The 25,159-nt window shown below is 40.2% G+C and overlaps 3 protein-coding genes across 6 annotated transcripts; all 3 read right to left on the reverse strand.

Annotated features, from left to right (window-relative positions):
• Positions 1 to 340: 340 nt before the first annotated feature.
• Positions 341 to 4,863, reverse strand: acp5a (acid phosphatase 5a, tartrate resistant). Its single transcript, XM_008408743.2, has 6 exons — positions 3,948 to 4,863; positions 2,569 to 2,659; positions 2,276 to 2,475; positions 2,051 to 2,175; positions 1,118 to 1,463; positions 341 to 1,028 (listed from the first exon to the last, which is right to left on the reverse strand). Exons 2-6 carry the CDS (start codon positions 2,657 to 2,659, stop codon positions 789 to 791), a joined length of 1,002 nt encoding a protein of 333 aa, XP_008406965.1. The 5' UTR covers positions 3,948 to 4,863; the 3' UTR covers positions 341 to 788.
• A 103-nt stretch (positions 4,864 to 4,966) lies between these two features.
• LOC103464540 (interleukin enhancer-binding factor 3-like) lies at positions 4,967 to 17,810 on the reverse strand. 4 transcript variants are annotated; one of them, XM_017306200.1, is made up of 20 exons: positions 17,691 to 17,810; positions 17,186 to 17,301; positions 16,880 to 16,991; positions 16,037 to 16,200; positions 15,654 to 15,816; positions 15,417 to 15,576; positions 11,718 to 11,809; positions 11,211 to 11,306; positions 10,774 to 10,885; positions 10,603 to 10,700; positions 9,352 to 9,460; positions 9,137 to 9,268; positions 8,842 to 9,026; positions 8,399 to 8,512; positions 8,169 to 8,300; positions 7,259 to 7,420; positions 7,034 to 7,175; positions 6,901 to 6,939; positions 5,370 to 5,699; positions 4,967 to 5,271 (listed from the first exon to the last, which is right to left on the reverse strand). In XM_017306200.1, the coding sequence occupies exons 2-20, from the start codon at positions 17,284 to 17,286 to the stop codon at positions 5,177 to 5,179; spliced, it is 2,538 nt and encodes an 845-aa protein (XP_017161689.1). In that variant the 5' UTR covers positions 17,287 to 17,301; positions 17,691 to 17,810; the 3' UTR covers positions 4,967 to 5,176. The 4 variants fall into 4 exon arrangements, with proteins under 4 accessions (XP_017161689.1, XP_008406938.1, XP_008406954.1 ...); XM_008408716.2 differs by having other exon boundaries at positions 17,186 to 17,297; positions 17,652 to 17,810; XM_008408732.2 differs by having other exon boundaries at positions 17,652 to 17,810.
• Positions 17,811 to 18,568: 758 nt separating this feature from the next.
• LOC103464532 (prostaglandin E2 receptor EP1 subtype-like) lies at positions 18,569 to 23,411 on the reverse strand. The gene is made up of 3 exons (XM_008408703.1): positions 23,157 to 23,411; positions 21,392 to 22,293; positions 18,569 to 19,521 (listed from the first exon to the last, which is right to left on the reverse strand). The coding sequence occupies exons 2-3, from the start codon at positions 22,250 to 22,252 to the stop codon at positions 19,252 to 19,254; spliced, it is 1,131 nt and encodes a 376-aa protein (XP_008406925.1). The 5' UTR covers positions 22,253 to 22,293; positions 23,157 to 23,411; the 3' UTR covers positions 18,569 to 19,251.
• Between the last annotated feature and the right edge of the window lie 1,748 nt (positions 23,412 to 25,159).

The raw sequence follows: 25,159 nt of genomic DNA on the forward strand, positions 1-25,159 counted from the left end.
AGGATGAAATGAAAAGGAAGGAGATTAGGAAGAAGGTAAAAAAGGATGAAGTAAGGGGACAGATGAATGGGGAATGAAAAGTAAAGCAAACAAGACAAAGAATGAATTGAAGAACAAAAAAGAAAGAGGATTTAAAAAATCTGGAAATGTAAAGATTTTTCCAAACCTAGAAAACCACCCGAAGTTTTTTCCACACTAACGAAACCCCGAGTGTCATCTTGGATCATACATCATCTCTCCCTGTGAAGCGTGTTTACTTAGAATTTACTATTTTTGTACAAAGAAAATGCAACTTAGAAACTTTATAAAACATTTACTTAATCATCTTCACATGTTAAGAAAAAAGTTTGAACTGATTTCAGTGGAAAAGAAAATCCATTGCAAAGAAAATGTACAGACATCAAGAAAAAGATAAAACGGCTCTAAAGCTTTCCAGGGAGTTCTGCTGTTAAATTTCACTCAAAAACCAGAACAGTTTTCTGTGTGAACAAGTTAAAAGAATAGCATTACCATGCACGACATCTAATGGGAGGAAAAAATAATCCAATATGCTGTCATTATTTGGCATTACTAAATTATACAATAAGGCTCCTGAATATACAGTGCCTGAAAGAAGCCTTTGGAAGCTGCTGTCAAAACAAGAGACGCCACACTTTACGAAACACATTTTAGTTTACAATAAATTCACATGAAAATTTTGTGGCAAAGTTAAAAGCAGAATCAAACGTCACCGATTCGACATCACAGATTAGTCCTTTTCACAATGAACGATTGTCTCAGTTGGACGTCTACATGAACTTCCTCTGGGAAAGGACGGTGCGGAACAGAGACGTGCCTATGGCCTGGAAGTAGGTCAGGAACAGCTTGCTGTCTGTGACCTCCGCATGAACGAACCCCCCCTTGGTCGAAGACTCGCCGGTGAAAAACTTCAAAGAGTCCTTGGGGACGTGGTTCCAGTGTCTGGTGTCATCATCCAAGAAGTTCCCAGCACCACTGACTACATAGCCCACACCAGTCTCTTCAAGGTACTGTGGAAAAAGAAAGAAACGTAACAGTAAAGTTTGAAAAAAATAAAAATCTGCAAACAAAGTTGTTTGTTAAATGTCCTGGAGCTGACCTGCAGATTGTGGTCGTGTCCACACAGGTACGCGGTCACGTTGTGTTTAAGGAGCAGAGGGCGAAGGTTCTTCAGTAAGCACTTTGTGGGGCCGTGCTCCGACACGGACCAGACCGGATAGTGGCCCGCCACCAACAGGAAGTCTGCCTTGGACCGGGCCAGCCGGTCCTGCAGCCAGACCAGCTGACGGTTGGCGTCCACCGCAGACAGGGGGCCTCTGGGCTGCGCGTCAGCGAAGTCGTCGGAGTTTCCACAGAGCATCACCGTGTCGAGCATGATGATGGTGAGAGTCTTCCCCGTGTTGGGGATGCGGAAGTTCAGCTCGTAGTAATAAGAGGGAAACTTCCTAACGAAGGAGAAACATCAAATGTTCTCTTCACAACTTCTGGTTATTTGTTGGGAAATGCATAAGAAAGTAGAATGTCACTGAATAAATTTATTTCAGAATTTCAGCTGAAATGCGTACGAGGGAAACTCGTACGCATTAATTACAGAGAAATTTCAAAGGTTATTTCTATTTTTGGAAACTTTGATTTCAGACCTTATGAATTTCCATAAACCTCTTGAATTGGCTTTGCTGCACATCCTCTGAAGACTGAGGTTATTTTACCCCCACTTTCCTTCCACTAAACTTTTCACTAATATACCCAGAAACAACCCTCTAAAAAGCCCAGAGTTGTTGCCCTTTAGCAATAACTCTGAAGTTTAGCTGTTGTGTGGACAACTACCTGCTGGACATTTGTCCAGTCAGCAGTCTTACATGACTGTACAAGATATAGAAAGTCATTTCTGGGTTAGAATGCATTTGTTATACATTATCAGATTTTTAGAGAAACTGAAGAGTAAGCTTTTATAAGTTAAACATTTTGATTCCTCTTTGTGTAATTAATCCATACAAGTTTCAGGTTTTCAATGTATTTAAGCACACCTTACCATCTGTCGGACTTTTGAGAGTACTCGATCTGAGCTTTGACGTTTCCTGCATGGTCATGATTACCAGCCACAACATACCAAGGGACTCTGAGATACTTTGAGGTGTAGACAGACTCAAAGGTTTCCTTTAAGTGGGAGATTTAGAAGAGACAGTAGGTTGGAGTTCACAGAAAAAGGCTTTTTAGAAGGGTGTCTGTGGTCTCATACCAGAAAAACTCAACAGACCTGAAACCGTGGGGAATCCACACTGTCCACACCTTTGTAGTAGAAGTTATCACCAAGCGCCAGAATAAAGTCGGCACCCATCTGTGCTGCTACGTTGCCCATTTCCTGAGCTGTAAGCGTCTGCTCAGTCGTGACATAAGGCGAGGTGGGGAGTCCGCCCCAGTCCCCTACAACCAGGAACCTAATGGAGGTCTTGTTTCCTGGTAGGGTGTAAAACAATACCCGTTAGCTCAACAGCAACACAACTTGGGTCATTTAAACTCACGGTAGTCAAGGTGAAAACAAACACTTACTGCCATTTCCCCCCAGGTCTTGAAAATCAGCAGGAAAGCAGAGGGTCACACCGATGCCAGCGGATAGGAGGGTTAAAAGAGCAAATGCCATCTTAAAAAAGCAAAAATAATCAAGAGTTTCAGAGCGCTTGAAGATAAATCAAACATAAGTGAACCAAAACCACATGTGAAACTCAGCATCCATGTGATCAAAGGTTTTAAAAAAAAGAGGAAGAACAGGTTTCACGGGTTCAGGTTGCACGTCTAGCTCAGCGAGTGTGGCTATGCTTCCTCTTTATTTTGCGACTCCTGCAAACAACAACGCTGTCTTGAGTGTGATTGGTGCAGCTTGGAGCTGTCACGTCCCCGCTGGAGGTAATAAAGCCCAATCAATGTGGCCGTATCTATGTGGTTGAAAGGGTCAGAGGTCACAGTTCAGTGTTCCAGAGCATCTCTGCCTTTTATAGAACATCTCATTTTATCATGACAGTTTAAAGGGCACCTATACAAGAGTATTAGGGTCACACTAAGACAAAAACAAAAATAAAATGATGAGAATAAAGTTACAATATAACAACAAAGGACTCATACGAGAATAAACTAATTATAGTATAATAAAGTAATAGTACTAATAGTCAATATGAGAATAAAGTTGCACAATAAAGTCAAAATGACACGTGAATGAAGTCATATTACGATTATTCTCAAACTATTGACTTTATTCTCATAATGTGACTTTTTTTACGAGTTTACTCTCATAATATCATGACTTTATACTTGTAATTTTGTGGCTTATTTTTTTCTTGGTATGGCTCTAATAAAAAAATAGCTCATGTGCTTAAAAAAAACCATGTAGCCATGTTCTGGCAATAAATAGTTTTTAAATTAATTCTAGAAAATTAGCCATTTCAAAAACCTTCCAAATGCAATGTCAGACATCAGCAACCACAGGCTGTTACCTAGCAACCCAAGGGTAGCTCCAGGACGTTTGGTTGGCTGGTTTTACTGCGACATGACCTCCGCATGAGGTGTTTTCGAGCAGTGGCTGCTGGAAAACACAACTGTTTTGTTGTTGACTTCCCATCCAGAAACCACTTGTTGCATTCTTGCGGGTTGTGCAGGAGGCTCTACTTCTGCTTTTCAAAGATCTACAAGTTGTACAATTGTGCACTAAAATGTCTATATCTAAGAACGATTTTGTACAAAAAACATAATATGCATGTTTTGTATAGCTCAAAAATCTATCGCAACTTGTTCAAGGAAGCACAACAGATCAAACATATCACCTTTGAAAGAACACTTAAGTCTAAGAAGCAAAAGACAACTCTTTTTTTAAAATTACAAGCTATTCAAATGGTGTACATTTGTGAAATAAAAAAAAGCAATTATAAAATACTCACGGTGAGGAGACGGGATCTGGCTGACTGCGTCCTCACACCTCTCCTTGTTCCTCTGCTTTTTATCAGCGCTCCTGGAGGAGCGGCTTCAGGAGGAGCGGCTTCAGGAGGAGAGGCCACGCTGCACAGGCATGATTCTTGTTCACAGCCTGACTCGGGACCAGGCGGTGATCGGTGGCACGTGTGGCCCTCGGAGGTTAATATAGCTCGTGTCTAGACTCCGCTTCCAACACTTCAGCATTAATCACGATTTTTCCTGCTTTGCTTCCATCTCAAGTTTCTGTCTTCCTGATTTTTCTATGGAAAACAGAGCATGTTATATATAAGCGGATGGGTCAAGTTGTCTATCTTGGAAACACTTCTGTGTCTTTGATCATGTTACAAAACACAGTTGTTTAAGTCCAGGAGTTAGACATGAGTTCACTTTAAAAATATATATTTTCAAACATTTTAAGGGTCTTTCTCAGGCTTAATTTAAGAGATGTTTTCATGTCAGACTTTGTCAGAACCAAATTCCCACAGTTCTGTCCCCTTAGAACCATTTTAATAGTATAAAAATGTATGTTCCTGTTGGATATTGAACATATTTCTACTTTGGTTAAGATCTAAACATGGAATCTGGAAATAAACTACAAAGAGATGGGTGGATAACTGGACAGATGAATGGTTTCATGGAGAGATGCTAAAACACATGCTGGAGTGCTTCATCACTTCATCAGATGGATGAAAGAAGGAAGGATGGATGCAACAAATAGATGGAGGAAATATTACTGGATGGACAGATGGTGAAAGGGATGGGTGGATAGATGGACTCAGAAAGTGGATGGATGAATTGATTATTGGGCATATTAGATGTAAGGAAAATGGATGGAACAATAGTAAATGGATGCAAGGCCAAAAGGCAACGGGTGTCGTGGGTTTGACACAACTCTTACCCGACCTTTACCCTATGTTCTGACAATTTATTATTGACTCAAGGTATCTATAGCCACAAAACGTAAAAAAAAAGGATCTGAAACTCGTTTTTTTAGACCAAGGTTAGAGCATCTTTATTGACACTAACAAATTCTTAAATCAGAATTACATCCTGATGAAGAACAGAAACAAAACAGTTTCAAACTGCTGTGATAACGTTAAAAGAAATATGTTTCACCAAATGTCAAGAGGGTTCTCTGGATTATCAACAACGCAGAGGACACAAACTTTAAAAACAGTACTGTTATTTGAAAGGATCAGTAATTTGTGTATCCAGAGTACTGGCCCTGGTTTTGTCCTCCATAGGCATCAAATCCCTGTTGATTCCCCCAGTTGACCTGGTTCCCCCAGCCTGCGTAGAGAGATCAAACCAGAGATATATTTTTCTAATCATCTGCTCCAACAGCACTGAAAATATTTAAATACATCTCAAGAGAAACCAGCTATTACCGTAATCATATGAATGTCCTCCTGTAACAGAACTAGGATAGGCTGTGCTGTATGTGGAGGAGTTTCCACCCTGAACCACTGGATTGCTTTGGGTCAGCATCTTCTTCTTTTCCTCTCCGTAGCCGTAGCTGTACGGGCTCTGCTGGTCGACAGGTGGGGGCATGGAGCGGTAGCTTTGTCCCTTTGTGTCGCCGATGCTGGGTACGGGCGGGGAGGAGTAGGTGGAGGTGCTCTCTGGGTAAAACGTACCATAGCCTGTGCTGCTGTCCGATTCAGCCGCGATGGAGTTTTTGCCCATGTTGCTGGCAACACTGTTAGCATACAGTTTATCTGAAATAGATAAACAAATTCAGGCCATTAGTGCTCTGTGAGGGTGTGAGCAGTGCATATATGAGTGTGATTAACAGCGCTAAGATTCTCCTCTGGACTGATTGTTTATGAATGAGCGGTGTAATTCTGCAGATGTCAATTTGCCATAGGAAAGAGGCAGCTGAGCTTGATTTTTTTTCATAAATTACTGTCAGGACATGTTTAAACAAACATGTACAAATATATATATATATATATTTTATAAAAGTTACTGCAGGTTTAAACTGAAGACTTTTTAGATAATTCTCATTTAAATGTAACCATCCTATTGTTCTAATGCATTTCTTTATGTTCTAACAGTATGTTCTGTTGAACAAACCCAATGAATAGACATCTTATGAATTTTGGCCCACTGATTTTATTCAGTTAATTTGAGGTTTGCAGAAATTCATTTCTCAAAGTTCTCTTAAGGTCTCAAACAGGGTGAGATGGAGAGTTTGATTCCTTGCAACATATTGATTTATTTCTCAGTCTCAGTGGTAATTTGTTTGGGATTACTGTCTTGCCCCTTGATCCAATCTTAGGACCAATCTTTATCTGTCGGACAGATGGCCTCACATTTGACTGCCTGCAAGGCAGAAGTTACAAAAACAAAGACTTTAGACTTGTGCTCTAAAAGACTGGGTTTAATAGTATAAATAATCCTGTGACGCTGCGCATTTGAAAGAGTAATGTACTAAATTTGAAACAGGCTCAACAGGCAATAATAAAGTAAAGAAGGACTAAACAAAACACTGTTTGGGATATTAAGAAATTTTGTATTTATATATTTTAATCTCTTACAATTCATCCTTGAAAGATACATTTATATTCTAGCAGGGTGAATATTATGATTTGTCCGTTTCAAACTGATTTAAAACGGCTCATGAACGTCTTAACATGTTGGATTAAATGTTAAAAGATCCTTACAGTAAATTGAAGTAGTGGAATACCAATGGATTTGTGGTGTGAGGCGCTTAAAAAGTTACGACACTCCATTGATTTGTGTTCATCACAATCTTATCCAAAGTTAACGTATTCATAGAGATCACCTGTTCAAAGTGCATTTAGGTAAAAAACATTGAAGCATGTGAGTGCTGCCTGTGTGAGATTCCTTTAATCCCCAGTAGATTACGTTCATGTGTTCTGGATTGACCAAGACTACGGGTATCAAGATACTTACGATAGCCTGCACCAGCGCTGCTCTCATAGCTGTAGTTAGCTTTGAAATGAATGAAAAGATAGTTAGTAGTGATTTCCTCATCCCTGAGCTTCTTGTTGCAGATCTTCTATCCAATCACTGTAAAACCTCTTACTAGTGTTATAGCTGGGTCCGGCGCCAAAAGGTTGGCCCCGGCCTCTGCCCCGGCCCCTGGCTTGGCCCCCTCTGTTGGGACCCCAGCTTCGAGACCCGGTATCTGATGGAATACCACGGATTGTGCCAAATCCTGGGATGTGCTGTTGAGCAGGATATTTTAGGTGGTTTAATGTAAAGTGACACAACAACAAAACCATCAAAAGGAGTTTCTCCAATAAATTACCATGTCAGTGTAGATGACCTTCTTCTTTGCAGACATTCGGTTGCCGTCTGAAGCGTCATCGTCATTTGGGAATAACTTGTCCAAAGCAGCGAGGGCAGCGTGTGCCTTTGCTTCCTTTTTATTGGAGCCTTTCCCTTGAAACTTCTGCCCATCAACTTCCACCTGAAACACAAGACAGGAAGCTGTTTGTTTCGCACCACTTCTGCTAAAGTCTTAATTTTATTACGTTTTTGGCAAAACAAAATATCTGACTTTTTAAATTAAGTGAATGAAAGTTTTGTAGGGGATCACCAATCGATTGGCCCTGATTTCTTTAATTTTGGGTGATTGGCAATCTACATTTCAAACCAATCTTATCCAACTAAACTGCTGTACCAACACAGAGGTCTGAAAAGCAGCTACTGCCTCCTGCTGCTCTGCTGACTGAGAGGTCGGCCAGGCTCTGTCCTAACTTTGTGTTTATATTTGAGAGCTTTACCTCATGTGCAGTTAAAACAAGTTGTTTATTTTTTGGTTTCACAGATACAGTTCAAAGTTTTTCAGTAAAACCCAGTATCGCACCTTAAGGTGCCGGTCCTAAAAATAAATCGTTTTTGGTTCAAATTGGAATCGGCAGGTCAGGCTTTTTAACAATTGGGTTATTGGCCAGAAGATGGCAATCAGTGCACCTCTGAAGTTTAATGTAAAACTAAACAAAAAACAACAGCTTAGTATTGCCTTTGAAGGTGGCTTTTTTTTTACTTGGTTTTATTGTTCTCTCACTCTGTGGGTTAGTTAATTTATGAAGTATTATTTTATCACCTTCTAATCCTCAAAAAAAAGCACCACGTTGTTGCATTTAAAACGCTGTCTGAGGTAAACTGACATTGCCCTCTACATTTGCTTGCCGAGCGCGATGCTGCCGACTCACCTGCATGACGAAGGACTTGGCGCTGGACCTCCCAGTCTCTTTAAGCACCACATACTTCAGGCTGCGGCGCTTCTCGTTGAGCTCCATCACAGGGTTCTTCCCATTTTTAGTTAAGAGGGGACCCTGAACAATCTATTAGCAGTCGGAGAGAAAAAATTTAATCAAACAATTTTCTTCTCTTAAGCCATTGTGCATGTTTCTTTAAAGAGACTTCAAATAAAGTAGTTTACCTCGTCTGCTGCGGTAGAAGCTGCAGCAGAGTCAGATTTCTGAGAGCTGTCAGTATCGCCACTCAGCTCTGATTTTGACTCCAAGCCTGTTGGAAGACCAAGATCTTTCAGGGCCTGTGAATAAGAAACACACCAAATCAACAGCAGATACCAGCAGGTTTACCGGTCAGGCAATCTGCTTAGGTAGAGTCTGCAGTCTGATGCTTCGTGTGTCTGTAGGATGGAAAACCTCAGCTAAGCTCGTCTCAATAAGCAATAAATCGATTAATCGCATGATAAATTAAAATGAGCTCAATCAATTCTATTTGCATTTCTGTTTGTTTTCCTTCTGACAGGCCGAACCTCAGCCCACTTTGACAACAGTAACAGGCCTCAAACGTTGAGGGACGGGTGTGAGCTGATAAACTGACTTCACTTGTGTAGAGAAGATTTATTAGCTTCACCTTGATGGCGACGTTCAGCTTGGCAGCTCGCTTAGATGGCCCCGACGCCTCGTAGGTTTTTCCCTTCACATCCACAGACATGGTAAACACCGGCTCGTGGACTGGACCCGTTTGAGAGATAAGCCGATATTCCAGGCGAGACTGATACTGGTTTAGACGCATCACAGGATTTATGTTTGGGTCAACTATGAGAGGAACAAACAGGAAAAAGGTGGTAAATAGTATAAAAATGAACTCAGACAACAGCCTTTTGACAAATTTATTGTCAACTTTATTGTACTCTGATAGTTCTTACAATGTTTCTTTAGAAAGCCTTTCTCAAATTTCTTCTCTTTGCTTTTTGATGTCGCCTCATCGTCATCTTTCTCCACTGCTGAGTAAGGCCTCTTAGCTGGGAGGAAGTATTGGGAAGCAGGAGTCATCTGACCTGCATTAAACCAGAGAAACAAAGTTGAGACCCGACTCTTTGAACTAAGTGCAACTCCGCAGAGGATCTCCGTTGTCCTGTACCTGTGCCGTCTTTGCGGGTGTATTTCAAAATTTTGGGGGATTTATAAGGTTTGTTGTCCATCCCCAAAACCTTGTACATCTGTCCAAAAGCCCACAGCCTCAAGGCAAACTGAGTAAAAAAAATAAAAAATAAAAAAGTTAAGAGAGTCAAGAAGTTTAATGCAATTGAAGCGAGCAAATTAAGAATTGAACAAAACAATGTTTTTCTCAGTAATTGTATTAATATTTGTGTGGAATAATCAAATGTCAGCAAGAATCAAGGCAATTCACACATAGAGAGAAATCAATACAAATTAGTCCATAAAATTAAATTATTTATAATGAAATAAGTATCGCTGCAATGGACTGGTGACCATTGCAGAGTTGCTGCAATGGTCAGGGTGGCCCCGCCTCTCACCTGCTGACCTCTGGAGGTAGACATCAGCACCCCTCATGACCCCATTAGGGATAAGCGTGTTAGGAAATGGATGGATTGATTGGAAATAAGTATTGATCACATGTCTTTCTAAAAACGACATAGAAAGCCAAGAAACCAGCTGAATTTTATCAGTGTTTAAAAAGATTTCCTGCTGCTATGTCTGGACCAATAGAGGACTGGTGACCTACAAAAAAAGCCTTTTCATTTCACCAGAGTATTGCACTGAGAGGGATGATTAGTAAAAGCAAAGACTTAAGAGACTGTTGCAAAATATACCAATGGTAATCATTACAGCTATATTTCTAAATATTACCATGATGGTCATTGCAGCCATAATCCAGAAGTGGAAAAAAAAAAAAAAAAAAAAAAAAAAACTATCACCAAAAAAAAAAGAAAAGTCACGGCCAAGAGGCCTCTTGTCAGACATCAGAAGCATAATCAAGAGACATTGCAGGAGTCAAAGAGCTGTAAAGCTTCCAAAAACAAAAAAAAAACACCTGGAAAAAGCAGGCACAATTTTTTCAACTACAATAACATCTACACACTCACTGCGCAAGACTCCACTGTCAAAAAAAAAAAAGCCACAGAAACTGTCAAGGGAAAGTAAAACTACTTGAATGACCCAGCAAATCATTAGACTTGGATCCAGACGAAAATCTACGCAAAGACTTGAAAATCAGAGTAAACAGGAAGACAGTTTGTGTGGAAGACAACTGGTGTGAGTATTATGTAAGTGGCCCTAGAAACATTTTAACTGAGAAAAAGTTGACATGTCAAATACTAGCCATAACACCTGTTTCTTAACATTTACATGCTTTTGTATCTCACCATACCTGAGCACTCTTTGTTATGTCTTCCCGCTGCTGCTCAGTCAGATTTGCAGTGGCGTCGACATCTTCCTTCTCACATGGATCCCTTATGCCGGGGCCGTCTTTCAACAGACACGTTTCAGTTTGGACATTCAAGCTGGTTTCCATGGCATTATGGATTGAAGAGAAACTCACCTTCCAGTAGGATTCCAGAGGCGACGCACTCTAAAACTCTGCGGAAGGATTCACCTACTGCCATTGGCCGCTCAGATGTACTGATGACTTTCTCTACCAGCAGCTCAAGAGACTATGTGAAAAAAAAACAAAAAAAAAAAAACGGCACCATTTCAAATTAGACACTGCTTGAAGGAACAGATCATACTCCATTTTAAGACCTTCATAGAGTTCTTTAGATTATCCTGTTGTGTTCAGTATTAAGATATCAACAAGAGAAACTAACAAGCTAAATGATTCACATCATTAACAGGCCTTAGCCTAGTTTCATAAAATCTACTCTCGAATGAGAGAAAACATTAAATATTTTGTAAACCATGAGCCTGTGTGTATAATTTTGAGCTAGACAAAAACATCTACCAAGCCTTAATATGGAAAAGTAGAAACAGACTTCTCACCCATTCCGAGAGGGGTGACCAATCGGGAACCCGTTTACACAAATCCCTCATTACTCGGATCACAATGACAGCAGAACTGAGATTGCTGACTTTAGCCTGGGACACAAAACAAAAAAAGCCAGTTGAGTCAGAAAGTCCGCCTGTCTGCTCCAGAGAGACCTCGCTTCTGTGCTTTCAGAGTTTTCATGAACCAATTCAGAAAACAAGGCAAGCATGGAATAGCAAGAACTACTGAGCCGTCTCCACATCAACTAATGCACGACCCATCAGGTTTTCACTGATCTCTGCACAGTGCTAGAGTTGAAACAGAGAAAGCTCAGCCTTAAGAGCCAATCCATACCAATGCGTCACCCACATGTGTCATTGGTATTGATCGGCAGACCATCCTTTAGCTTTAAAGTCTGGAGTTTTAAAGGAAATGTAATAAAACTAATAAACTGTCACTCTCTATAGGTTGGACAAAACATAAAGGAGAGATCAATTAAAAATAATGACGTGAATGCAAACCTGGAACCACTTGGCGTGGCGGAGAGACGCCAAGGCAGTTAGGCATTTCTGCCTGTCCAGAACGTCCGGCGGATCGTTGACCGTTTGCGTTTCTATTGACGAGGTGGGGTAAGAAGAAAAGGTACAGTTTGACCAAGGGGGTTGGCTCTGTCTTGCAGCTCAGGGAGCAGCAGCTTTCCCCAAACCAGCAGAAGCAGGGAATGGGGCTGTCAGAGTATCTAACGTGGCAGGCTTTGTTCTTAGCCAAAAATCAGCTACCAAAGATCTGTGCAAACTTTCTGATTTACTGCAAGTGAAAGAATTGCATTCACAACATTGCTCGACATGTTGTGAATGTGTCTGCACTATTTATAAGAACCCCTTTCCATCAGCCTCATGGCTTGGGTTTGCTGCCCTCCACTTCCTGAGACAGTGTGTCCAGTTGGTCAAAGGTCCAGCGGTCCTACAAAACTTCACAAACTATAAGGCAGTCAGTTTAAAATCACAGGCATAGAGATAAAGAAAAATTTACGACTGTCCCATACTGCAGCAAAACTGATCAATTCCTGCCCAAAGGTGGCTTCTACCAAATGGAAAGAGTGGAAACAGACTAGAGCTGCAACTAACAATTATTTTAGTAATCGATTAATCTATCAATTATTTTTGACAATTAACTGGATAAAAAAAGTGCCACATTCTGGAGACCTTTCATTTAAACATTTTATTGCACAAAATGCAATTACACAGCATTCCTTTAGTGAATGATGGATCATTTGCAGCAAGGAATGCACCTGCAGCAAAAAAAAAAAAATAAATAAATAAATAAAAATACTTCAAGAATCAATATGTGAAAAGCTCAGCCCTATTCTGATTGAATTATCAACACAATGTAGGGCTGATTTGTTTTTATTACCAATTGGACAGCAGTAGGTGCTCACTATGAGATTATTATTATTCTTAAAACAGAATTTGAACCAAATTAAGCTAAATCTCTCATTTTTGAGTTCTGGGTAGAGAATATTTAATTAAATGTTTCTTTTTAATTCATAAATGCAAAATAAACATACTTCAGCCCTTGCACAAAACAAAAATCCTTAATTTAAAAGAAAATCTCTGGTTTTGACCTTGAATCAACGGCCTGCAAACGTTTAGAGCTCAAGCGACCAGACGACTTAAGACTAATGTCAAGCAGGGTCTGGTATTGTGTGGGAAAATCTTGTAAGGTGACAAATTTCTGTCCTACATTGTGAAGCCATTAGAACATCTAGCTGTCTCTATCTCCTTCTTCCTCAAATTTTTTCCCCTCACCAGCTGACTAATAATAAACACAGTATGATCCACAGCTGACCGATGTCTCAGTTACCTCTGTCTGATCCAATTCTGCTGCAGTCGTACACTCTGGCATCTTCCATCATGCAGAGCGGCAGGAGTTACTGTCGTCTTGTGCTCGCACAGTGCGACACGTTCAAGTACTGGTTGATTTATGAAACCACAGCTTGTGACAGTTAAGAATCAACTTTTCTCAGGAATACGAACTGCAGACTGCAGTTTTCTCCATCACTAGCTGAGAGTATAAACTTGGCATGTTTACAAAAACCGGAGCCCTGAAACTGGTCACAAAACTCATCAGTTCTGAAACTAGATGTGGGTCTCCAACCCCTCCCTACCGCTCCCCCCAAAAACCAAAACAAAAGAGCAAAAATCTGGCCTTTAAATTAACGCTCTGCAACTTTAGACTTCCACATTTTTTTACAGAAACAAATAGCCGGACAATCCTTTGTTAAACTGTTTAGCCATTTTAAAATAAATTTTCTCCCTCCCTAATAATTGACACAGTTTCAAGCTAAACCACAGAATCAGTTTTGCAGCAGCTGGTTTTAAATGTACAGGTTTAGCATCAAGAGCATGCAATCCGCGCTTTGACTAGTAATTCTAGCAGGGGCTTGGACAACATAACTGGGCCAATATTACCAGCATGAGCAGAATGTTGTTAGCTACAACAGAGGAAACAGATTCCTCAAATCGTAGCTCACAACAAAACAACGTGAGGACCACGAGGCAGGAGCATATTAGCCGTTTGCTCGCTGGCATTAGTCTGAGCCAGTCGCTGTACCAACACCACTGATCTAAAAAAAAAAAAGATGAACACTGGGTGTGGCTGCAACATGGTCACAGAAAACCTGCGAAAGCTTTCGGGATTTTAGGACAAAATATTGTGACCGATAAATCAGAGTGGCACGTTGAAAGACAGGGAAAACCCAAGACGCAATTCCTCATGTGAATGTTCACAACGCATGTCGTTTTGTCCCGTTTTATTTTCCAATTCAACACTTTTGTTCATGTTTTGCTGGATGAAGTCTCGTCTCTGTCAGAGACCCTTCCAACATCACATCGCGCTGCAGATCATCCAATTATTACGTTTTTTGAGCAGAACTGCACAGATCAAAACCATTTTACACTTTCCCAGACATTCAGTAACTATGCAGAGATCGACAGTGGACCTTGTCCGAAATACACCCTTCAGAGGTCCTGCAGCCAGCGGCAGACTGCAGACTAGATTTCAATATAATGTCATATTGACAAACATTGAACAAACAAGTAAATCAATGTAAACCCAACATATTATTTTAATTACGATTTTACTGCATTCACTTTTAGACCACCATTTGAGTAGGCAGTGTAACATTTCCCAATTTTAGCTTTTGTTTAACATCTTCTGGCTCCATCTTGTCACTTGTTGGATCTGCAGGGTGAGTCAAGTGTAAATCCTCTGGGATGTGTGATTGAAGGGTCAAGCTAAACCACAGAATCAGTTTTACAGCTGCAGAGATAGGAGACAGGCAGAGCTGTGAGCGCATGCAATGTGCTACATTTGTTACATCCTTTTTACTTTCTTTCTTCAACAGGTTAAACTATATACTCTTCAATATATACTATAATAAATAGATTAACAACATTATATTGAGCATTCTCATTTGATTTTATCTGTGCTATATGTATTGCAGGCTTAATAAATCCACCACATATGCCCGAGGCCATTCATCATAAAATTAATTCTGGTCTGACCCGGCTCGTATTTCAGATTGTCCTTGGGTTATAGATCTAAACTCTACGGTTAAATCCCCACACCTCCTGTGCACAATCACAGCAGTGAGCAGACCGTTTCCATTTCTTTACAAACTAGCTATGATTTTGTGGTAGGTCAACAAACGGACAGTAATTATCTCAACCATGAACAGCTCAGAAGAAGAAAAGACATTCTGCAGTACTTCAGAGGATGGCTACTCCCTGAATCTTGCACTATATAAAAATCATTTTACGCAAGCATGAATAATAAATCTTTCACCCTGCTTAAAGTCCACACAGACATACACTTTCATACAAAAACAGAGACCTGACCTGCTGCTGAATTTAACTCCAGATATTCTAGGAATTGATAGTAAATAACCCATATTAGTTAACACAATAAATAGCTGAGTGCAGGTTTTAAGTCCAGACAGTTAATACGATCTTCTAAAACATTCCCACTGCAGCGTGAAACAGAAAACAATAGTGGATGACAGAAAATAATTGTGCTGACGCTGCTGAGCCACACCCAGGGGACTTTTGGGATAATATCTATTGCAGTTATAGATCAGTGGAGGAGTACAGTATCTGCCTACTGACATCACACAGAACAAGCCTGTGGGAGCCGAGGTGCAGCCGGACAAATACACGCACCGTTCCCCTCTGCCTCCGCGGTGTCAGTCTGCTGCTCCGCCCGGACCAGAGGTGATGTCAGGTTGATGACGAGAGTCGGGACTGACTCCTTGCTACTGGTCACAACAATGGCTGCTTCCACCGGCCGCGAGCTTACTGTATATGTTCCAGCTGAAATTACCTGAAAAGATAAGACATTAAAGCTGTGAAAGGTGTTTTTTAATCTGCCATTAAGCAACTCCAAAAATGAGTCCGTACCTCCAGCTGTTTAGCTAACTGTTCGGTGACTTCATTAAATAAAGTGATTGTAGGCCAGCTGGAGCAGAGCAGCACCAGTTCCAGTTCATTGTCTCCTTTCAGGAGGAGTCCTTTAGCAACCAGACCGACCCTCATAAGAGCACGCAAAACTCGCTCTTCGCCTCTGGCACCAACAAAAACATACAGAAAATATAAACAAAACAACTTTCATTTTAGTTGGTGTTGTGTTTTGTTGTTGAGAAGCAAACAAAACGTTTGACGTTTCATTGTAAGTTTGACTCGTGCTATTCATAAAGGCGTTCTCTGATTTTTTTTTCAACCGAGTTTAAATGTTTTAGTTTAACTGTTTAAAAGACGCCAGACCAATTAGATCAGCGGCTTACCTCCGTCCATCAATCTGTTCAGATAGTGTTTTAAAAGCATGCTCCACATCAGAAATGATCGTCTGCACAGCTTCCAGCTCCTCAGCTGAAGGATACACTTCAGAGTGCTTCGTCATCACGAGGCGATTCTGAGGCCCGGTTTGTTTTGGAGGGGCCATAATCTCCTGTAGTAAAAGAAAAAGACTTGAAATCAGAAGAAAGTAATGTTTACATGAAATCCCCTTCCAAAACACAGAAAAACAATTAGATTTTGCTTTATTCTATGATTTATTTCAGTTTTGACATAAAATTGGTGTTTAGTTTTTACATTACATATAGAGTGCTTGAAAGAAGTCTAGCATGCAGTCAAAAAAAAAAACATTGAAATAAACAGGAGTTATAAATACAATTTTCTTGGGGAAAAACACTGCATTTGCAGTTATAACTAAAAAGGAGGAAGCTTCATATTTATAGAACTCTAAAAATGACATGTGAAAAAGAAGGGATATGAATACTTAACTCGAATGCCGAAAGACATGCCATTATTATTTACAAATTTTTGTTTCAATTGTTGTAAAAAGTGCGACACCTTCTTAAATATTATTCTTAGTTTAGTCATCAAGAGAGAAAAACCTGAAATCTGCAAGCTAACAAGACCCTAGACATTTTAAAAATCAGACAATATTCTAAAATAATTTTTACAAGACGTGCGGAAATCTATTCCTTGAAATTACTTTTATGATAACAGGACTGCCTCACTCTTTGAAAGTAAAAAAAAAAGCCCAATATGTGGGTGGTTTAAGACTTTTGCACAGTAGATCATAAATCGTGTGTGCTATTAAGGAAAGAGGAAAAAAAAACAACCTCAAGCTGTCGTTCATCCTCCAAGTTTTGAACTGCAGCAATGTATTCATGGTACTGCCTCAGCTCCTCCTCGTAGCACAGACAGTCGTACCAATATCGCAGCTCCTCGTATCTGTCAGAGTGACAACAAAAGGAGCAAAAATAGTACGTTTTAAAAATAAAACTAGTGCTAAAACATCCAGCCGACCCTATATGAATTGTTTTTAAGAACAATCATGACCAGATCCTTTCACGATGCTGAGTGACACACTTGCCCTTGTATTTCTGTACAAATCTGTAGAAATAAGAGCATGTTTTCAGCGCTACCTGTCAAAGTCCTCAGGCAGAAGACGGTGGCCTTGTTGGATCAGTTCGTCCCAATATAGAAGCTCTTCATAGGCCTGCTGTTCGTCCCACTCTGAAGTCATGCTGTCCCCCCCTGCCTCATGTAGTATAAATAAAAACTGTAATTGTTTATCCTGCTACAGAAAAATGTCAACAACATAAAATGAAATAGTTTCATCGCAGCGTACAGGTGCTAGTAGCAGCCAGCGTTAGCGGCTAACAAGTGCGCAGCAGCAAAAGTTGAGCCAAACTATCAACGTGTGCATGAATGATTGCAGTTTTCATTAAGAGGGAATGCGTCTTTTCAACAAATCGATAAATAAAACCTCTACTATTCGCTCTACATTAATTAAAGGTGTAAATACTTAATATTAAGCACAGTTTACATTTAGCTAGCTGTAGCACCTGCACGAACTCAATGAGTTTCATTAATGCTATCACAGCTTGCCTATAAAATCGCGCATATGCACAGTCAGATGAACTTCACCTCTCCTTTCGTAGTTTTTCTGGTGATTTTATAAAAAATAATAATTCATAGCCGTTAGGAATGAGTACGTCGTGCCTTTTCTTCACGTAATACAGTGGCTTCAATTCAGACTATTGACGTAATATCGCCCCCTGGGGGTCCGGTGGTTGAACACTCACTGTTGGATGTTTTCAGACTTGTTTAAATACGCAACCAGATAATTAATTGAAAAGCTATACCTGAACACTGGACATCAAGAGCGAAGAATGTCGTTTTTCATTTGTATGTCTTAATGAATGCATACAAAAGCCACATAAGTTTCAATAAAGTGCTGAGGTGATGGTGTTCGGTTCATCTGAACCAACATTTAAAGTTCTATGTTGTTTTCCATCTTTAACCATCTCTTGTTATTCAGTTTTAACTAACAAAAATCTCAACAGACAACATGAGTTATTCAGAAATGCACCACATTTACATTGAAATCTTACTGGATGTAAGAAGCAATTGAAAAGAGCAAACAGTATTTTATCCAAAAAAATAGATCTTATTTTTAACCTTCTCCCTGCTGAGCTGGATGTTTATTGTACTTCTGAGGTAAAACACTGGTAGCCACTACACACTGACTCAAGCTTTAGTCAAAACACTATCCTTATATGTGTTTCTGATTTATTAGATTATGATCTCTGTGACTTTTGTGGATTGTCCTTTTGCTAAAACATATCAACTGAAAGTGAAGAACATAATAAAGTGAGCAGGACATCTCTGTTGGGAATTTTTTTTAAGGGGAAAATGTTGCTCATTGCAATCAAAGGAAAGCTGCTGGAGGGTTTTCAGTACATTTACCTCTTTTGCAGCTCTTCAAAACGAGACAGAATAAAAATAAGAGCAGAGTTTCAAAGTAAAAGCACATTGTATGGTTTTATTTACATTCCTTTTAAAGTGTTTTACATGTTCTCAATAAACTGAAAGTAACATTCAAGTATTAACTCATAAAAACCTTATTGTTTTATACATTGATGTATAAAACACACAAAATAATACTCAAAGTCAAAATTACATGTGAACATTGGACATTCTGTAATAAATTACATTCAGTAGAGTACTAGCAAAATGCTCGATTATTTCTGGGTTTGCTCCATAGCGCCCTCTGATGGTTATATCGATGTAAGTCTCAGAGCTTTCAAAGCGGGTCAAAGTTATGATAATTAAACTTTTCCCTTTTACAAATGTTCTAGTTTCTACACAGTGTGTTTAGTGCTGAATTCAGATTAATCTTTATCATTTCATTATTTACATAGAGAAATAAGGAATATTCACTTTTTCAAAGTAAACAGAGCATTTATTATATTTTGTGCAAAATTACAGCCTTTGCTAGCTTGCATTTTTCAGGTCAGAGAAAAAAAACATGCTGGTAAACAGAGTGGAGTTAAAAAAAAAAAACCTTGATTGATCAAGAAAACCTCCAATGCTGGACTGCTTCCTCGTCATAGCAACAACATTTCCTCCTTCAACTGCTGTTTCTGTATTTATAAAGATTTGTGTGTTCAGTGACCTGCTAACATAAAAAAAAAGCATCCTTTGCTCAGACTTGCTGAACTTCCTTCTGGTCCAAGCTGGGGAAGAAACTCTTCTCCCAGCGACCCATCACGGTGTCCTTCAGGCCCACCTGGCACTTTACAATGAGGTAGATTTTGCGGAGCACGGTGCGGCGCAGCAGGATGTAGACCCAGGGGTCGAGGATCTGGTTCCATGTGGCCAGCCTCACTCCTATGTACATCAGAGTTTGGTAGTTGGTCAGGTTTTCACCCACAGTTCTGCTGGAGGAATGGATCACCGACATCAGAGCAAACACCTGTGTTGTTGGTCAAGAAACACATTCCTTATTTGTTAATCTATAGATTAAAATGTGTTATACAATAAAAACGTGAAATAAATTTAAAAAAAAAGGAAAGAAAATTGAGTTGTTCTTGTTTAAAAAGCTAGCTTTGTAGGTTCTGAAAGAATTTTGCAGTTTTGGGTCAAGTTCTAAATCCAATCAGGCTCAAAGTAAAGTCACTTTCACAATGACAAAGAGTACTTTTGACTCAAGGTTCGCTCAAAGCATCACAACAGTTTCATTTGTATGTTATTTTTGAAACAAGTAACTACAGAAGCACCAATATTGATACTTCTGCCATGTACTTTTTGTGGGCTGGATTGTTCTGTAATCCAGATAGTAAAAACTAAACAATACGCAATCCAACCACTTGTGTTGTTGGTCTTTTGTGACCCCTGAAGCAACTAACAAATGTTTCTTCATAAAAAACTACTTTCACACCCTTTATTGCATGCTGTTGACTAACAGAGTCAAATAAATATAATAAAGTACAATATAAAGCTGAATCCATTCAGTAAAAAGACATTCTGCTTTCTTAAAGCTAAATTCCAGAGTCTGCTGTAAAATCCAACACTATAGTTCGTTACATATAGAATAAAAAGTGATGTTTGTTTTTCTATTTGTTTTGCTGTTCTGTTGCATATTTATATTTGGTCAAAAAAATAAAAACTCAAGAACAAGTTTACGCTCACGCATGCCTGTGGTGACATCACATCAGAAATTGGACAACTGACCTGAGTCCTTGTGATTTTTTCCATTTATTCACATTTTTTACTCACATCCCTCCTTTAGAGGTGTCTTCAAGTGTTTTATTTACTCATGCCAGCTCAATTCTAGTGCTTCTCATGATGTCATCAGCCCCAGTACACATAAAGCAAAATTAACAATTTTGACATCAGGGTTTTAAATACATGGCTCACAGCCTTAGATCCAATTCGGTTGAGGAGGTTCTGGTGCAAAAAAAAAAAAAAAAAAGTGTGGACCGAAGTGCCAGGTCATATTGAGCTCACAATCACAAAGATTCATTTTTTGCCGTATGGATGGATGACAGGGAGATTGATCCAGTGGATCCAGCTTGAACTGAACAGAAAATAAATTGCACCATTAACTGTTAGGTATTTCTACAAGTTCTCCTGATGCATTGGTAAATGTTCTTCTCTCCGAGTCTAAGAACTGCAATCTATAGAAACGTACCGGTGATCTTTGTCAAAAGTTCTGGGTTCATTTAGAAATATCTGTATTTATTATTACGGATATTTCCGTAATAAAACAGTTGGTTACTGTGTTCCAGCAACCATCTGTGTTCCAGTGATACATTTTGGTAGCTAATCCAAGTTTGTCTCGATGAAGGGCTAAATGATCATTTGAAAAGCCTTGTTAAATCATGTTAGCACAGCTGGAAATTGTGGTAATGATTAAGGAAACTGACAGCTAAAATACCAAAGGTTTGCAGGGCTGCAATTGCTGCAAACAGATTCTTTGGTGAAAACAGAGTTTGAAGAACAAAATTATGATTTCAAGTACAATTACAACCTTGCCAATGTCTCTTGACTGTGCTTCCTTTTCATTTTGCAACTCACATGACTGATAACACGCGAGTGTTCAACAATATCCAGCAGTTCACCCAGTCCTTTTGTCCCAGTCTTCTTTGTCATGTAACTTCATGTCATGTTTTGGCTCCATCAGGTAAAGCAAGTCTTCCAGATCATTATACCATGTTTGACCTTTGGTATGATGTTTTTTTTTTCTTTTCTGAAAGGTAATATTTGCTTTAATCTACCTGTAAGGAGGTATGTCTTCTAAAACAGAACAACTCATTGGAAAACTGATTTTTCTCGTAACATACCAGCAGAGGGCTCCAGCAGATGCATGAGGTGACCATGATACCAACCAGCTGAACCACCATCTCTATGTCATGGGACCGGGCCGAGTGATGGGAGCCGGGCTGCCTCCTGATCCGGGCCAGCACCAGCGTCAGTCCGCTTATTGTGTTACACACGAGAGCCACAGCCAGTGAGGTCAGGCCGAGTCCGGAGAACAGCGCCACAAAGGCCACGTCCACCCCCATGGTGTCGTTGAGCACGTTGATGAAGCACCAGGTCTTTGGTTCCTGATAGGTGTATGAGCCGAGCTGGAAGCAGGGCAGCAAGGCCACACACAGAGCTGCCAGCCAGATGACGGACAGGCAGACCTTTGCGCGAGTTTTGGTGACAAGGGACGAGTGCAGCAGCGGTTTGGAAACGCCCAGGCATCGCTCTGCGGCCATGGCGCAGCCCATAAACAGAGGGCAAAGGCCAAAGAAGACCATGCTGCCACCTAGGAACTGGCACATGCTATCAGAGGAGTCCTCGGTGCTCTGTCTGCCGGTGAGGTAGAGCCTCAGGACCAGGGCACCTGGAATCACATGGCCAAAGAAGTCTGTGATCACCAGAGAGGTGGCAAACAAGAGGAATGTAGCTTTGGAGCGCCGGCGCTGCAGAGAGTAGGCATTGACCAGGATGAAAAGAGCCACCGTGTTGGAGATGATGCCTAGCGACATAGGCAGCACCACGCTGATCACACCACTGGTGTGGTTCTGCACAGCAGTGACATTTTCCTGCTGCTGCTCCATGGCCATCACCATGGCCTCCACCACAGATGCACTTCCATCACCCCAACGAGGAAGAAGCGAGGAGGGCGAGGAGTTAAAAGGCCTCAAAGCAAACATCTCTGATCTCTGAAGTTTATGGGGTCCATTGTCAAAGCAGGCTATAGGAAAAAAGGAAAAAAATTGCAGTTTTTAAAGTAATTGGATGTAATAAGGCAAAATTAATGTTTCAGATCTTTGAACACACTTTGATATCAGGCAAAGACAACATGATTACAAAAATCGACTTTTCTAATGATGATTTCAGGTATTAAGAGAAAAAAAATGTGTTCAACAGAAGACATGTAGAACAGTCCAAATATTTTTCTCTAGCACTGTATGCACGAAAACCAATAAAGATGAAAAACACTGCATGTATGATCAGTGGGGCTGTCAGCTGTAATTTTGGATAATTTAGCCAAACTCTCTTTGCATGTTACCTCAAAAACACCAAATGAGGGAAACACACTCTGAGATCAATGCTTTTCAGCACTGGAGTTCAGACTCTGAGAATCCAAGAAGAGCAATGAAGCAATTCTGGGAGCGATAATGACTTTCATATTGCCAGCTCTCACGTTCAACCATGCAAGTTTTATGTTCTCTTTTTATTATTATTAGAATCTGTCCATTCAAGAAAACTCCGCTATTGCTTATGGTTTAAAAAACACACTCAATTCATTATCTATTTATCATATCCATGTCTTTATATTGCTGCTTAACCTGCTGCGATCTCTTTCAAATTTTGTTTTTTATTAATATCAATCCGATATTCCAACATAATGTGACACAGATCGGCCAAAGAAGCGGGTGTACTTAGCTGTTGCACTTTACAAAATAAAAATATGTAAATATAAAACCCAGTTAAAATATTAAATTGATGCTAATCGCATTTCTTGTCTTTTAACAGAAGTCTTTTTTTTTTAGTTTTACCCAAAAAGTTGATCATTTAATTTCACCGACAGCTAAAAATAAGAAATTAACTCACCAATAAGACCAGAAAGTATTTCCAGAGCACCTGACTCTTCCTCGACGTCTCTCTCAAGCAGTCCCCGCGATCTAAGAACTATTGGAAAATGCTTTTTCAAAAGTGTCAGAAGTCATATTTTTCCTCAATAAAATCCACCGCTGCTGGGGTAAATTAAGCAAAGAGTCGATGTCCTTCGAGGCGCATTTTTTTTCTGTGTGTTTTTCCTCTGCGGGCTCGGTTCGGCTGACTGACCATGAGCTGGAGGTGAACGGAGCATTCTCACTGACGCTGAAACGCAGTCTGGTGTTTTTATAGCGCGCTTCTCCTCAGCCTGTGTGGGCGTCTCTGCGCGCGCGCCCCCACGGCCAGCTCGTGTCTGCTGCAGCGTCTGTTTACATTAAGTACAGCATCAGCCAGCGTAAGTTCAACCCGTTACTCACCTTATATGTTTCACTAAAATGACCTCAAAGAAGATTAAGTCTGTTTTATCTCAGCACACACACACACACACACACACACACACACACACACACACACACACACACACACACACACACACACACACACACACACACACACACACGCACACACACGCACACACACTTAAGTGCCACCCTCAGGTCAGTAAATGGTTAAAAAGTCGCTGCTGGTATCAGTTTGTGGTGAAGATGCTTTTTTAAACTCTTGGATCGATTTGTAGAGGTTCGGTTCCATGCATTATGTTTTCTTGCTGCTCCATGCGCAAACACCGCGCTCAAAATAACCTCCGATACAGTAGTAGAAGGATCCAGTGCTTAATGGATGCACTCGGTCGGCGGCCTGGGAGGTTGTCAGTTTGACATAGCTACTGAATAAATGACCTCAACAAGACAGGTTAAAATACCTAAATCTAGAAGAACTTTTACAGGGCACTTTAGATACTTGACAGGGTGGTGAAAACCTTTTTGGTTAAAATATTGAGAGAGCAACATCCATCCTCTAAAGAGATCCAGATGTTTCTCAAGGACATGGATTTCTGCAGAGACATCTGGCGAAATCTGTCATGTTGTGTCTGGTTGAATGAAACCAAGAAGACATTTATGCCCCTTTTTACTGCAGACTGGAAACAGGTGGTCCTGTTTGCTCTAATTTTACTGGGACCTGGACCACCAGCTGTAGTTCGAAAACGGACTGAATGAACACTTTGAATTGGCTGCTGGTGCACAGGAAAGGAGGCCAGACGGGTTTGGGTACTGACCAAGTACTGGGGTGATTCTGTTACAGACAGACATGTGAAGGAAGAGTTTATATTACAGGTTTGTGTGGCGGCATAAAGCTCTGAAAGTCAGCGTTGGATGGAATAGTAGCAATAGTCAGCTAGATAAGGTTCTCCAAATTTTCATTTTCTAATAAGGCAATCTGCAGAATAACTACCGAAACACAAAACACTCACCAGCACAATCCTGACGGTTTCTCCTTCAAAATCCATATATTAAATAGTTGTGGAACTACATAATACACTTAAACTGTTTATAGAGTTGAGTTTATTTTGATATTATTTCCTATAACACTCATATAGCAACATTTGAAGAAACAAAACAATCAAGAAAACAATACACTGATTCACTTTGTTTGCTCATAAGCTGAGATAACTTGGTGAAGAAGAACTTGACTGGCCTCTACAGAGTCCTGAACTCCATCTGATAGAATATCTTTTCAATCAAGAGCATAAACTGCAAACCAGGCCTTGTCCAACATCAGTGTATGATCTCACAAATATATCTGGCGTGAGTTGTCAACAATTTCCATAAAGACAGCCCTAAACCTCGTGTGGAAAGTCTTCTCAGAAGAGCTGAAGCTTGTGTAGCTGCAAACTTTGGGCCAACTCTAATGATTAGACTCTAATAAATAAGAAAGGAAGAAAGTCTTGTTCATGTGTTTGAAGGCACATGAGAGAATTCCAGCAAGAACTAAAAACCTCTGACAAGAGACAAGTTTTAAGCAGTGTTTTAAAAACGACCAGTTGTGTAAAAAAATCAGTG

The sequence above is a fragment of the Poecilia reticulata genome, linkage group LG1 (assembly GCF_000633615.1).
Source record: "Poecilia reticulata strain Guanapo linkage group LG1, Guppy_female_1.0+MT, whole genome shotgun sequence".
NCBI classification, from domain to species: Eukaryota; Metazoa; Chordata; class Actinopteri; order Cyprinodontiformes; family Poeciliidae; genus Poecilia; species Poecilia reticulata.